Source organism: Phaseolus vulgaris, chromosome 11, assembly GCF_000499845.2.
Source record: "Phaseolus vulgaris cultivar G19833 chromosome 11, P. vulgaris v2.0, whole genome shotgun sequence".
In the NCBI taxonomy this organism is placed as follows: Eukaryota; Viridiplantae; Streptophyta; class Magnoliopsida; order Fabales; family Fabaceae; genus Phaseolus; species Phaseolus vulgaris.
In genome coordinates, this window is record NC_023749.2 from 14,253,849 (window position 1) to 14,266,766 (window position 12,918).

The window sequence follows — 12,918 nt, forward strand, 5'->3', positions numbered from 1 at the left end:
TTCTTTGTAGGATGTTGGATGCACAAAGTTATCTTGGATGGAGCAGTCCATACGCTTATGGTGTAAAAGCTAATGCAATCTGCATAGCTTCACGTGGCTTGGTTTTGGCTTTTTAGTACACCTGCTAAAGTAATAGATGTGGTGTAAGGAGGTAGGTTGCCTAGCCTTGCTTTTGGAGATTGATGAGGTATCAGGAGTTTGAGGACTGATGTGGAAGCCTGGTGTTGGATGATGGATGGTGGAGTGTAGGTTAAAGATGGTTAAGGCTAATAACCTTGGTTTACAAGTTTTTTGGGTGTTGTTTTGCTATTGTAGGTCTGGCAGGAGAGTTGAGTTGTCAAAGGAGGTGTAGGCAGTGCAGGGTGTCTGTATTGATGATAATTAATCAGATGGGTTATCAGTCAATTCAAATCCGAAGAGGTTGGTTTACCTTTGTCTGGAGCTTCACAATTCACACCTGATGCGTTGCCAAAGCTGTTGTGTTGGTTTTTTGTGTGGTTAGAGCTGCTGGTTGGTTGCATGTGAAGTTCACTGGTATGCAGCAAGGGCCATCAAATGTAGCAGGATTCATCTATGTTCCTGATGTTTTTAGCTTGGCATTCAATGCATCATTCAGGGGGGTTGTTGAATATGGTGTTTGCTTTAAGCCTCAAGGAGGGCTTAATTGCTAGATGATGCTCCTTTTTGGAGAGGTAGGTCTTCTAGTTTGGTGTGGTAGATGCAGGGTAGACTCAAATCAAGTGCAATTGATTGTTTGCCTATGTCTGGAGCTCCGAATGGTGCACATGATGTGCTGCCAAAGCTGGGTTGGGAAATAGTTGATGGTTGGTGCTTCGAGGAAGGAGCTATCAAGTGCAACACGTTTTTTTGTTTTATTCACCTATGCTAGGGTGCATTGTAGGACCACAAATAGTTTTACAACTCAAACATGTAGCTGCTGGTTTTCTTTTTTGATGCTATGTTTGGGTCTGGTGCGAACCTCTAGTGGGTTGGGGAACTTGTGGTTTGCTTATATAGTAGGTATGCTTTGGTAGCAAATTGCTGTTGTTTTTGTTTCCGTTTTTGTATATGGGTTGGAACATCCCTAAAGTAGTCCCCTTTAATTCAATTAATTCTTTACTGATAAAAAAAATTTTATACTGACTTGCGAAGAACCTTTCAAGATTTATTCCTTTTAAATGTTTATCACATTAGATGATCTCTTTCCCAACATTTATGTGATTTGTTTTACATTGATTTAAAGTTTTTTAGAGTAGGTTTTTGCATTGTCATGTTTCAAAAGTGAAGCATGATTGTAATAAGATATTATCAATATTGTATAACCAATCATTCTTAGGTTGAGTGATTCTAATTAGACGTAGAATAAGAAGATTCAACCGATCTAAATCTTTTGTGTCTTCTCTTTTGTATTTATCTTTTGCTTTATTGAAGTTCTTCTTGATATTGTTTGAAATTTAAATTCAAATCTTCTGAATTACTTTTACTTCAGAAATTTTTTCTAATGTTTATTAATATTTTAAGAAAAAATATTTTAAACATCAATTCACCTTTCTAACCAAAATATAAGACAAAATGAATGTTCAAAATTATTGATTGGCCAAAATCAAGTTCTCTTAGTCACCATGTCAAGAATTGAACCTCACACAAGTTTACATTTAACATGAGACAGAGATTACTTAAGTACCAAAATAAAAAAAATACACCCAAACTTAAGTCAATTTGAACGCTCCCATTTAACATCAACATTTGATTAAAGTTTCAAAATTAATAGTCTTATTTAATGTTATTATTTAAAAAAGATCCTTATGTTTAAATATGTACACTATTCCCTATTATTATAATCTAAAGCAATTTAGAAATCACACTTCTTTATTTTATGAAATAAAAGCATTAAATAAAGGCTTTCACTTACACATATTTCTTTACTTAAGTCCCTTTTACCAGTATACCCCACAGGGATCCCAAAAACAAACAAACAAACAAGATACCTTGTATTGTAGATCCTTTCCAACGTTTTCATTCCAGTTGCACACAGTTAAAGGTCAACTCAACTTTTTCTCTCAACTTTTGCTTCGCATTCTTCTTTCCTCTTCAGCTCACACTCCCAATCCCAATTCTCACCATTCGCCCCTTCCAATTCCCAAACTCAATTCGAAGATAATCGGAGAATTATAGCAGCAACGTCACGTGACGTTGCCTCAATTTGTTCGTCTCTCTGCGCTGCTGCACGTGACCTCGCACCACACCAAGCAATGGCTTCTTCTCCCTTCATCAACAACTTCCTAATTCCCGATCACATTCTCGTACCGGGCTCCCGCGTTCAAAATGAGGGCCACGTGCCTGAGTGTCCCGTCCTCGTTTTTGTTAACTCCAAGAGTGGAGGACAACTCGGAGGAGATCTCTTACAAACCTATCGCAATTTACTTAATCCGAAACAGGTTGATAATCAGCCTCACGTTGAATATCGTGTGTTGATGTTCTATTCTGACGTGTTTGTGATTTGTTGTGTATGTGCATGAGTTTGGATCTCTTATTGTGACGTTTTTATTTTTCAGTGAGATTTTAGCCCGAAAACTTAAGAAAGAAAATTCAAATGATAGAATAAATGGGCATCGGATTTTGATTTTGGAGATTTTGATTGAAGAAAATCCAAGTGAAATATTGCCGTATGTGCATGAAATAATAGCCATTGATTTTCGCGTCAAAACAACTTATATTAATAATTGATTTTCTCGTGTTGACATGCTTTAGTTTACCTTTTAATACTTGTCTGGACACCAGAATTGATTCTGGTCTCCAAAATCACATCCAGAAATTGAAAAAGTGGAAGCAAGTATATTCTGCTTTGACTTTCAACATGGAATTGGAATCAATTATGGAAGAATTGAATTTAATCCAAATACACGCTTAAGTGAGTTGCTCTGTTCGGAAGGGTCTGATCCTTCAAGTTTATCAAGTTGTTTTGATTGGAATGACTTTGGTTTACACAATCTATCTTATCTCAGTGATGAACAAGAAAATCAACCGTTGGTGTTCTATCACATATATGATTTATTAATAAAAGTTACTTTACCTTTTGAATTGAGTTGCCCAGGTTTTTGATTTGGGGGAGCAAGCGCCTGATACGGTTCTCAGAACAGTGTATGCTAATTTGGAAAGCCTTAATCTACAAGGTCATCAGTTTGCTGAAACGATGATGAAGAAATTGAAGTTAATTGTGAGTTTTGATGAGAAAATTTTTAATGGGTAGTGATTTTTTATTTTGTTTGTAAGGAAATTTAGATGCGTGTGGTGTTTGTTTGAGTTTCTGATATGTACCTTGGGTTTAGGTTGCAGGGGGTGATGGGACAGCAGGCTGGCTTCTTGGAGTTGTTTGTGATCTCAAATTATCTCATTCTCCACCTATTGCCACGGTGCCATTGGGAACAGGGAATAATCTGCCTTTTGCTTTTGGTTGGGTAGGAACAACTTATAATGAAACTTTAAAGTGTATGTAGAATATTATACCTGTTTTGTCACTGTCATGAACTTGATAGTATTAGATCTACAGTTTTATATTACAAGTTTTTATTGTGCCATTTCTTTGTTTGTTTGGATTCACTTTTATAGGGAGCATATTATTATGTTGGTCTATTCCTGAACTTCTCACTTTTTTTCCCTAATATAATAGCCATTTGCTTCCTGTCTATATAAACATTTCTGGCTCCTTTAATGTTTTTCTATTTATGCTAGAAGAAGTTAGGAAGTTTTCAACAGTCATTGATAGTAAACACATTTTTTTATGCTTTACAGGGAAAGAAGAACCCGACAACAGATCAAGTATCAGTTGAGGCATTTTTAGATCAAGTCATGAAAGCAAATGAAATAAAAATAGACAAGTAATGTTGTCTGGGTCTATTCTTTAATTTTTGAGATTATTTTATTATTCTTATACCTAGATGGCTAACATTTAGATTAAGATGTCATTTTTCTTACTACAATACATCTAGGTCCTTATAATTGATATTGGATAAATAATTCTATGTGACCAGGTTATGATTCCTGGTTTGATTGTTTGCAGGGCTAAATGACAGGATAGTTGCGAATGGCTTAGCTGTGTGTAGATGTAGACATGTTGATTTTGTAATAAATCCAAATTGAAAACTAGTGGTTTTTGTTTTGATTTATTTATTTAACGAGTTAGCTGTGTTGACGACACTGCAATGTAATTTTCTTAGATTTTGAGCAATTATGCCTCTTGGGCTGCTGTACTGTGTAATTTGTTTGGAGTTTTGATTTTACCTCTTTTATACCTCACAAGTTCAATCCTTATGCCCCTTAATCCAGAGCAAATATATGAATGTTGAACATATTTTGTATTCAGTTTCTGCATATATTCTAACAAATGCTGTTTGCTGATAACTTTTTCTTCACTTTCCTAACCTTCAGCTGGCACATTCTCATGAGAATGAGAGCTCCTAAAGAAGGTTCCTGTGATCCAATTGCGCCACTTGAGCTACCACATTCTTTGCATGCCTTCCATCGTGTATCTGAAGCAGATGAGCTTAATATTGTAAGGCATTACATGAGTCACTAAATACTATTTCACAATCTTCTGAGAAATCTGATTCACGGTGCCATTTGGTCAGTTCAATGAAAAATACCTTCCTTTTTTTGTTTAATATTTTATATGCTTCTTTTTTCTAATGAGAAATGCTAGAAGCACACTTTTACACATTATTTTCAACATTATTTTCCACTTGGGTCCCATTAAATAGAGATTAGGGCCATGTTATTTGGGGGATGCAAGCAACTACAATAAAATCTTCTGCAGATTTCATTGGGATTCCTATTTTGTTTTAATTTTGAGTAAGTTATTGAAACTGAGGAATTACGGTAGTTCTTGTCAAAGAATTTCTGTGAAACGTTCTATTTTAATTTTGACTTTTTAAAGGATGTTGCTAACTGCTTCTCAGGAAGGTTGCCACACATTTCGTGGGGGATTTTGGAATTACTTCAGTATGGGTAAGTAAGAATAGTTATTTGAGTTCTGCAGTGGCTAAACTTCATGTTATGGTTATGGACTCTACAAATCCATTTTCCACTTATGGAAGAATATTACTAGTTGACACTTTGTTGCGTTAACTTAGCCTTTTTCCAATCCATTGATCTCTTATGGATTAGGTAATAGCCAATGATGACACTGCAAGTTCCAATATAAATAAATTTACACAAGAAAACTTGAACTTTAAACATATGTCGAGTAAATGTGAGTATGTACTAATATATTATGCAAATCTTCCTATTAAATTGAATTCATTGATTGCCAACTGCATTACTATTTTTCTTGTTTATAGCCTGATTACTTTTATCTTTTCTTAGAATGTTTTAGATGGTTGATTATATTGAAGGAGTTTTATTTATCTGTCCACCCTACTTCAGTGCTTGTTAACTTATCACCCACTGTTGATTGTAGGAATGGATGCTCAAGTTTCTTATGCATTTCATTCAGAACGAAAGAAGAATCCTGAAAAATTCAAAAACCAGTTGATTAATCAGGTATGCAGTTGTTCCTTCAATGCTATAATTATATGCTAAAACAATGTGCAGTTGGTTAATGAGGTACTTCTTTGGCTTTCTCACTCTTGAAAGGAAATTTGGTAGAGATTATGTATTCTTGTTCAGAAATTTTTAAAAACTGATATTCTGGTCTTGATTTCAATCTACTCGTTAGACTACTTATGCTAAGCTTGGATGCTCACAAGGATGGTTTTTTACTCCTCTTTTGCACCCTGCCGACAGGTCAGTTCATTAAAACCTTCATTGTATGCATTTGTGAAATATGCGAAATCTACTTATGAACACTTAACTTGGAACCCTACAACTGATGCTTTTAGTATATATTTTTACACATCCACTTTTTTTCCCAAATGACCACATTTTAAAATTTTCTCTTTGGTGCGGCAGTAATGTTGGTCATGGTGGCCACTGGCCAGTGATTGGAACTAGTAAGGATTTGAAATAGAGATTGGCACTATATCAGAATAACAGCGCTCGACTAGTTTAAAAGTCCAACTTTATTTAGTTGTGGCCAATTAGATAACAGATATAAGAAAACAAAACTTAATGGTCTCCTTCTGTATTTGGTTTGCTTATGTCTGTTGAATCTTGTTTATAAGTCGGACCATTTATACGAGTGTACCATTGGCAATGATACATGTGGAAACAAAATGTGATCAGCACTCATAATCTGAGGGTCTTTTAAATTTTTTTCTTTTCTTGTTTAATTTGTAAAATTCATATATTGGATGGATTGTAACAGTCTTTGATAAAGGAGATTCAGAGCATTTCTAGCAATTTAAACATTACGTTTTATATGCTAATTTAAATAAGCATGCATTTGTACCTACCACATAAAGCATATAACTTGTCATTTGGCTGAAACAAATCTAATCTGATTTCTAATGCAGGAACATAGGACAACTAGCTAAAGTAAAATTCATGAAAAGGCATGGTGAATGGCAAGACCTACAGATACCTCCTAGGTAAATCATTTTATATATTCCACTATATTTTTAAGGGAAACATGTAAACGCTAAGATCACAAAAATAAGGTCATTTAAAGAATTGCATTTTGAACTAGCCAAAGATCAAACTTTCAAGAGACAATCAATTACTGTTTATAATAATTTTTCTGAACTAAATTGCTTTTATGGTGGTTGCTATTGTTTATTGACTCACATTGGAAACTTATTGTATACAGATGTTTTATAAAAGACCAGATAAATAATAAAAATTTACTTCATGCCCTCTGTTGACTGCTGCGTGCTGCATGTGTTTACCTCCTGAATAACGCCTAATATGACCCTTTCCATTGAATGTACAGTATCCGGTCAATTGTATGTCTTAACTTGCCCAGCTTTTCTGGTGGACTGAATCCATGGGGTACACCAAACAGGAGGAAGCAGAGTGACGTAATTTCCATATGCTAATTCTGGAGTGTTTATTCATTTTGCAAAATATTTCTCACCTGCTAGTTTTGAGATTAAGTACTAGACAACTGGTGAAAATATAATACTTTCATGCTAGTTTTTTTGTTGTTTTCTCTCAGAAAACTAAGTTTTCTTGATTGAATACAGAGAGATTTGACACCACCATTTGTTGATGATGGCCTTCTAGAAATTGTTGGGTTTAGAAATGCATGGCATGGGCTTGTTTTGTATGCTCCAAAAGGACACGGAACGCGTCTTGCTCAGGTATATGTGTGATATGATAAAATAATGGGTATACTCTTGCTTTTGTATTTTGTTACTCAGACTGCAACATTCATTTATCTATATAAAATTTACTTTGTAACTATTTTCACAAGTTGACTCAGGAATTTATATCATTGTATAAAAAAAAAGTTATAGATACAGGATACCAGTTTTCATCTGCCCTTTTCCTTGTTCATCAGGCAAACAGAATCCGGTTTGAGTTTTGCAAAGGTGCTGCAGATCATACATTCATGAGAATTGATGGGGAGCCTTGGAAGCAACCCCTTCCAGTTGATGATGATACAGTTGTGGTTGAGATTTCTCACCTTGGCCAGGTTAACATGCTAGCCACGCGTAATTGCAAGTCTCAAAGTATGTATAATCCTTCATCACCACGCCAAGAGGATGAGGAAGATGACAGTGATGAAGAGTCCTCTGTAGCAGAGGAATTTCGGAAGTTTGGTGCGGCTGATACATTTAAAATCCCAGATGACATTGACCCTTCTCGGCTTAGTTAGGTCCTTCATTATTAAGACAGTTCTAGTGTTATGCAGCTGAAATTTCCTATGGTAATTAGTAGTAGTTAACCTCTTCTAAATATTTGTGGCTTCTATCATTGTGAAAACCACTATGCTCATTTCTAGTAGCATTATAAATGTATTGGGATAAAGGGATACTGCAGTTGTAGTACATAATTTCAAGTAGACTCGACATGTAAGGGCTAACTTTGGCGTGAGATTGTGAAATAATAGAGGAAAAAGGTTGTTGAGGAGAGCATACCGGTACGCGCATATTGGGGCAAAAAATTGTTTATTAGAAGAAAAAGCAATCTCTTCTCAGCGTTAACTTATACTCGAAAGAGAGTGAGGAGTTAGAGCAATGACTGAGTATCATTGCAAATTATAATTAATTGTGCAAGTATCGGTCATCAAAATTCAATTAAGTCCATATTACTTTGTAAAGTTGAGGTGAAAATATGTTAGGTGACTATCCAATATACCTTGGTCTTTCTACTTTTTGGTTAAGTGTAAACAGATACCCCAATAAGTTGCAGGAAGAACGAATCTAAAATGCGTGTTTGTATGAAATATGCGAGATGTAAACCAGACATTCACTCCAAAAAATGTTAGATTCTGAAATATGAAGAATTCCAATTTCAATTACCACATATGCTTTCCCGCGTGTATTTGAACTACAATAGATCTGCGAACTTGTGGAAAAAAAAATACATGTAGGAGAGAAGATTACACAAGACTGTTGGAAAGGTAAATTGTGGTTGAGCAGAAAGCAGGATTTAGCTGGATCACCATGGAAGAAGATACATCAAGTACAGTATGCAAAACCATGATGATAGAAGTGCCCCATTCTGATTCACCCAATGTACATGACCAACAAAAAAAAGAGCAAGTCAAGAATACCAACTCTTACAAGGTTATCATTTCAGAGGAAACCCCATAACTAAAGGCTAGAAAATTGCTGTTGTGTAATGGCCTCATTAGTCTTTTGTGGTCCAGCCCTTTCTTCTATTTTCTTTTTCTCCCTGAAGCAAAAGATTATTTCAAAGAATAAAAGATCTTGCGGATGAAAACAAAACAAGGTAAATATAACATCTACTAGAACAACAGTTCAGGTAAAGGAATCCAAATGCTGACTGCTGAGCAGATAATGGTATCAAACACAAACACAGGCTACTGCAAGCATTATGGAGCATATGGGATCTAAGCTTGGTCTCGGTGGTAAAATAACTTGAATACAATATATTTAGGCTAAAATGTGATTTTAGTCTCTGTTTCAAAATTAGGAGAAAAAAGTTATATAGAACTTTTTAGAGAAACTAAATTGAACTTTAAAAATTATAAAGAAACAAAAACATATTTTATCCATATATTCGGCAAAAAGTTTGAAAGTCACCTTGATACCAATGTTTCTCACTAACTAGAAAGTCTGTAATCATACCCTTTTCTAAATATGATATTTGGAATGGAATGTTGAAATCTGTCTAAAAACTAAAGAGCTTCATAAATAGGCCGGGGCAAACCACCTCAAATTTTACTAAGTTAATACCAAAGTTTGGAATAATGTGTCCATGAGCTTGATGGGCTAAACTACTAAAGAATTAGTAGATTTGCAACTGCAGACTAAAAGGTTTAGACGGGAGAAAAAATCACTAAATAAATGCTACATTCGTAGATTCTATCAAGGGATGAAAACTCTTGAGAAGGGAATTTTCACTAAATAGCATTGCAAGATGATAACTCACTAAATTCACGAAATAACATTGCAAGATGCCTAGATCTAATATTTTACCTGTCAACATATTCCTTTAGCAACTCTTTAGCTTGAACCAACTTAGAAAGCAAGTTACGATACACATCCAAGTCCCGATCCACACTCCTTTTGTTGACATTCAACACCGCACAAAGCTGTTGGATTAAGACCAGAGATTGATTGATAAACAATCCTATATAGAAGGTAAGTAAGCGGTAGAAAGTAGATGGTTTTACTCATAATCATGGTATTAAATGCATCCTCCACTATTCCATTGTCGTATCATCTCCTATGCTCAAATTGTTAGTTTTATCTGTGATTTTGATGCCTATAATTGTTTATGACTAATTCTACTGCCAGACAAAATACACAGGTGATAATGTAAACCTGTACTGTTATATATATACATACATATATATATACGTGTGTGTATGTCAAGCCTACTTATTAAATAATAATAGAAACAACTATTCTGATCCTGAGGACGCAGATACATTGTCAAATCTCCTTAAATCATTGAGTGTGCACATTTATTCTGCTGATATAGAATTTGATTTCCTATTGCAAACAATAATCTTAAGGTCCTAAACGTTTATTACAAAAGATGGAGTGTTCGTCTCCAAATGTCATACAATTATTTCAGCAGAAGAAAAATAATGAAGTCAATATTTTATGTAGATTAAAGAAAATTATGGGAATAATTCCATCAATAAGGCCTGAACTTGAATTGAGACCGTATCAAGACCATTATTGCAGCTAACCCAAACAGGCCAGAACAAATATGTCTAAAAAGTTCGAAAGTCTTGAATTTTGTTTTCTAGACTGGTATGAATGAGAAATAGACTTGGCAATCTAAACTTCAAATTATTAATATATATATATATAGAAATCAAATCAATAACATGATGCCTTAAATGAATTGGGTAACCTTTTCCAAAATTGTTGGTTCCATAGCATTTGCTAACTCAAGAAGGCGAAAGAGGCCTATTGCAAAGAAACGACTGTAACTGAAATCCCCCTTTCCTCCTGCTCTTTCTGCAATATCCTTTAATATTCCCTCAACTTCTCCTTCTCTGGATGAGAACTCAACTAGTGAAGTTGAGTTTTGTGCTCGAGCCCATTCTTCCAATTTCTTTGCATCTACTCTGTAGAGGGAAATGTAGAAAATAATTACTTACAATAAGAATTCAACGAAATTGCAGTCTATCCAGTTGATATAACAATTTTTTAGAGAGCACAGACAATGGTCCTTGTATTTCAGCTAATTTTTTTCCTTCAACAGGTCTTAGGAAAAGTAATTTATTCTTCTACTTTTAAACATGCAGATTAAATTTCAGAACTCTATTTTTCACTTCACAGCAATAATCGAGGATATTTTGTCAGTTAGTACTATACCTTCCAATTGCAGTCAAATTGCAAACAGCAGATAATACATCAGAATTTATTATTCAAGCAGGGAGTCATTTGAGTGTACCACATTTCTCTTCAATAATATTTAAACAATAGTATGGGTATCGATAGCCTAAAACATGATTTTGGGTGCTAAAACTCTAATGTCATGCTTGGAGTAAAGCACACCAAACCTGATTCACAAATCACAAAATCATGTTCCACAATTTGCAGCAACTGCTAACATGATTTTGGAAACACCCAAATGTCTCCCAAGCACACAGCATTAGGGCTTTGGTGAGTTTAAGTGAAACAGTTTCTAGTGGCTTATAGCCATTATTAGTTCACAATTTATCAGTAAGTCGATGGTTTGGAATAGGAATCACAGAAATGGAAGTGGGGGACGGGGTAGAAAAGTCCAAATTATTCAATATTTTAACCTGTATTGTTCAGGATCTTCTTTCAATGCCTTAATGTATGCTTGGAAGATGGCATCTCGGTCCTCATCACTTGGATACCCTTCCATGAGTTGCTCGTATACAGTGACAAAGCCAAGGGCAAATACAGCATCATAGCGATATGATCTCTTGTATCTCATTAGATGTTGCTGAACAATGAGCTCTTGCAGCACCGTGTTGTAGATACTAGGAATTGGTCGCTTATATTCCTTGAGAAAATTTAACTTTGTCTCAGAAACAGTTGGAGGGTCTGCAGATCAAGTGTGTAAAGTAAACAACCCATAACCAACCAACTGTGATAACAATATTCCATTTCATATTTTATTACTTTTTCCCATGTAGCACTATGAATATTAGAACGACAAAGGAACCTAATTTGGAACCATTTGACACTACATCACATGGTCACTAACATGATTCTAAGTAACATCTTCATAATAAAAACCAAATCACTTGCTGATAACATTGAAAATCGAAACTATACTCATCTCTGCAAGAAAGAGCTGCAAAGAATTTCAGTTTGACGTTCACACACAAAAAATCATCACAAACACAACACGGTGGCATTAATCCAGAAAATTTCCCAGTCAATTGTACAAAGAGCCACAAGGAATTTCATCCACTTGTTACAAAAGAACTCTAAAACTATGTTCAAACCTCATCAACCACAGTTTCAATTGCAACATTATCCTCAAAAGACAAATTCCTCCTTAAAAATCCGGTTGCAAAACCAAATTTAAAAAACAGACTTAAAAATTGACAACCATACACCTGTAAAACATCATTTTCAACTCCAAACCTTAAAAAACAAAAATTGAAAACAACCCAATTCTCGGAGAACCAAAAGGAGCTCAAAACTCATATTGTACCCTTTTTTCCTCACTTAGTGGGGAACCAAACAAACCTGTGACAGAGGAAGAGGAGCAGCGAACAACCATTTTGGAAGCATAACTGGAAGCTCGAACTCCAAGATAGTGGCATGAGAAACCAACGCGGAAGCTTAAGGTTGGTGAATTGGAAGAGAGGGTGAGGTTCCTCTGAGAAGATTGGATGAGAGTGGAGAAATGGAAAGAAGAAGTAACAGTGGCCATCGGAGAGAAAGAGAGAGAGAGTGTGTGGTGGCCGGGATCAGAAGTTTTGCGGCATAGCAGTGAAAATATTCACAGACAGAGAGGCATTGCTTTGCTTCTTTGGGTTGGGGAAAGTGAGGCTTTTGTGAATTGCAGCAAAGACAAGCTTATCCAAGGAAACAATGGTATAATGACACGTGGAAACATGTAATTTCTTTGTAAAATAATCAAAAAGCAAATTATCAGGTGAGTATTACATCTTTTAACATGATTATCTTAGTGATCTTTATTTCTTAAACACTTGGTTGTGAGTTTGATTTTTTGTGTATGAAAAAAGTATTGGTTTAGATGTATTTTTTTCTTTATTTCATTAAATTCTGGTTTTTTAACTATTATTTTCATAATTTAGGTTTTTATTTTTAATTATCCAGAATTTTAATTTTCGAATTTGTAATGTTATGTAGATTCGTTAAATTTTAATTATCAGTAACATGAATC

General features: G+C 34.9%; 2 protein-coding genes across 2 annotated transcripts; one reads left to right on the plus strand and one right to left on the minus strand.

Annotated features, from left to right (window-relative positions):
* The first annotated feature begins 1,910 nt into the window (after nt 1-1,910).
* Nucleotides 1,911-8,012, plus strand: LOC137810570 (diacylglycerol kinase 5-like). Its single transcript, XM_068611916.1, has 12 exons — nt 1,911-2,438; nt 3,095-3,217; nt 3,330-3,458; nt 3,793-3,878; nt 4,429-4,552; nt 4,956-5,004; nt 5,456-5,538; nt 5,714-5,781; nt 6,450-6,524; nt 6,866-6,953; nt 7,119-7,235; nt 7,436-8,012. Exons 1-12 carry the CDS (start codon nt 2,253-2,255, stop codon nt 7,751-7,753), a joined length of 1,446 nt encoding a protein of 481 aa, XP_068468017.1. The 5' UTR covers nt 1,911-2,252; the 3' UTR covers nt 7,754-8,012.
* A 362-nt stretch (nt 8,013-8,374) lies between these two features.
* LOC137810577 (protein THYLAKOID FORMATION1, chloroplastic-like) lies at nt 8,375-12,656 on the minus strand. The gene is made up of 5 exons (XM_068611930.1): nt 12,255-12,656; nt 11,333-11,600; nt 10,432-10,648; nt 9,543-9,658; nt 8,375-8,775 (listed from the first exon to the last, which is right to left on the minus strand). The coding sequence occupies exons 1-5, from the start codon at nt 12,439-12,441 to the stop codon at nt 8,694-8,696; spliced, it is 870 nt and encodes a 289-aa protein (XP_068468031.1). The 5' UTR covers nt 12,442-12,656; the 3' UTR covers nt 8,375-8,693.
* Nucleotides 12,657-12,918: the final 262 nt, after the last annotated feature.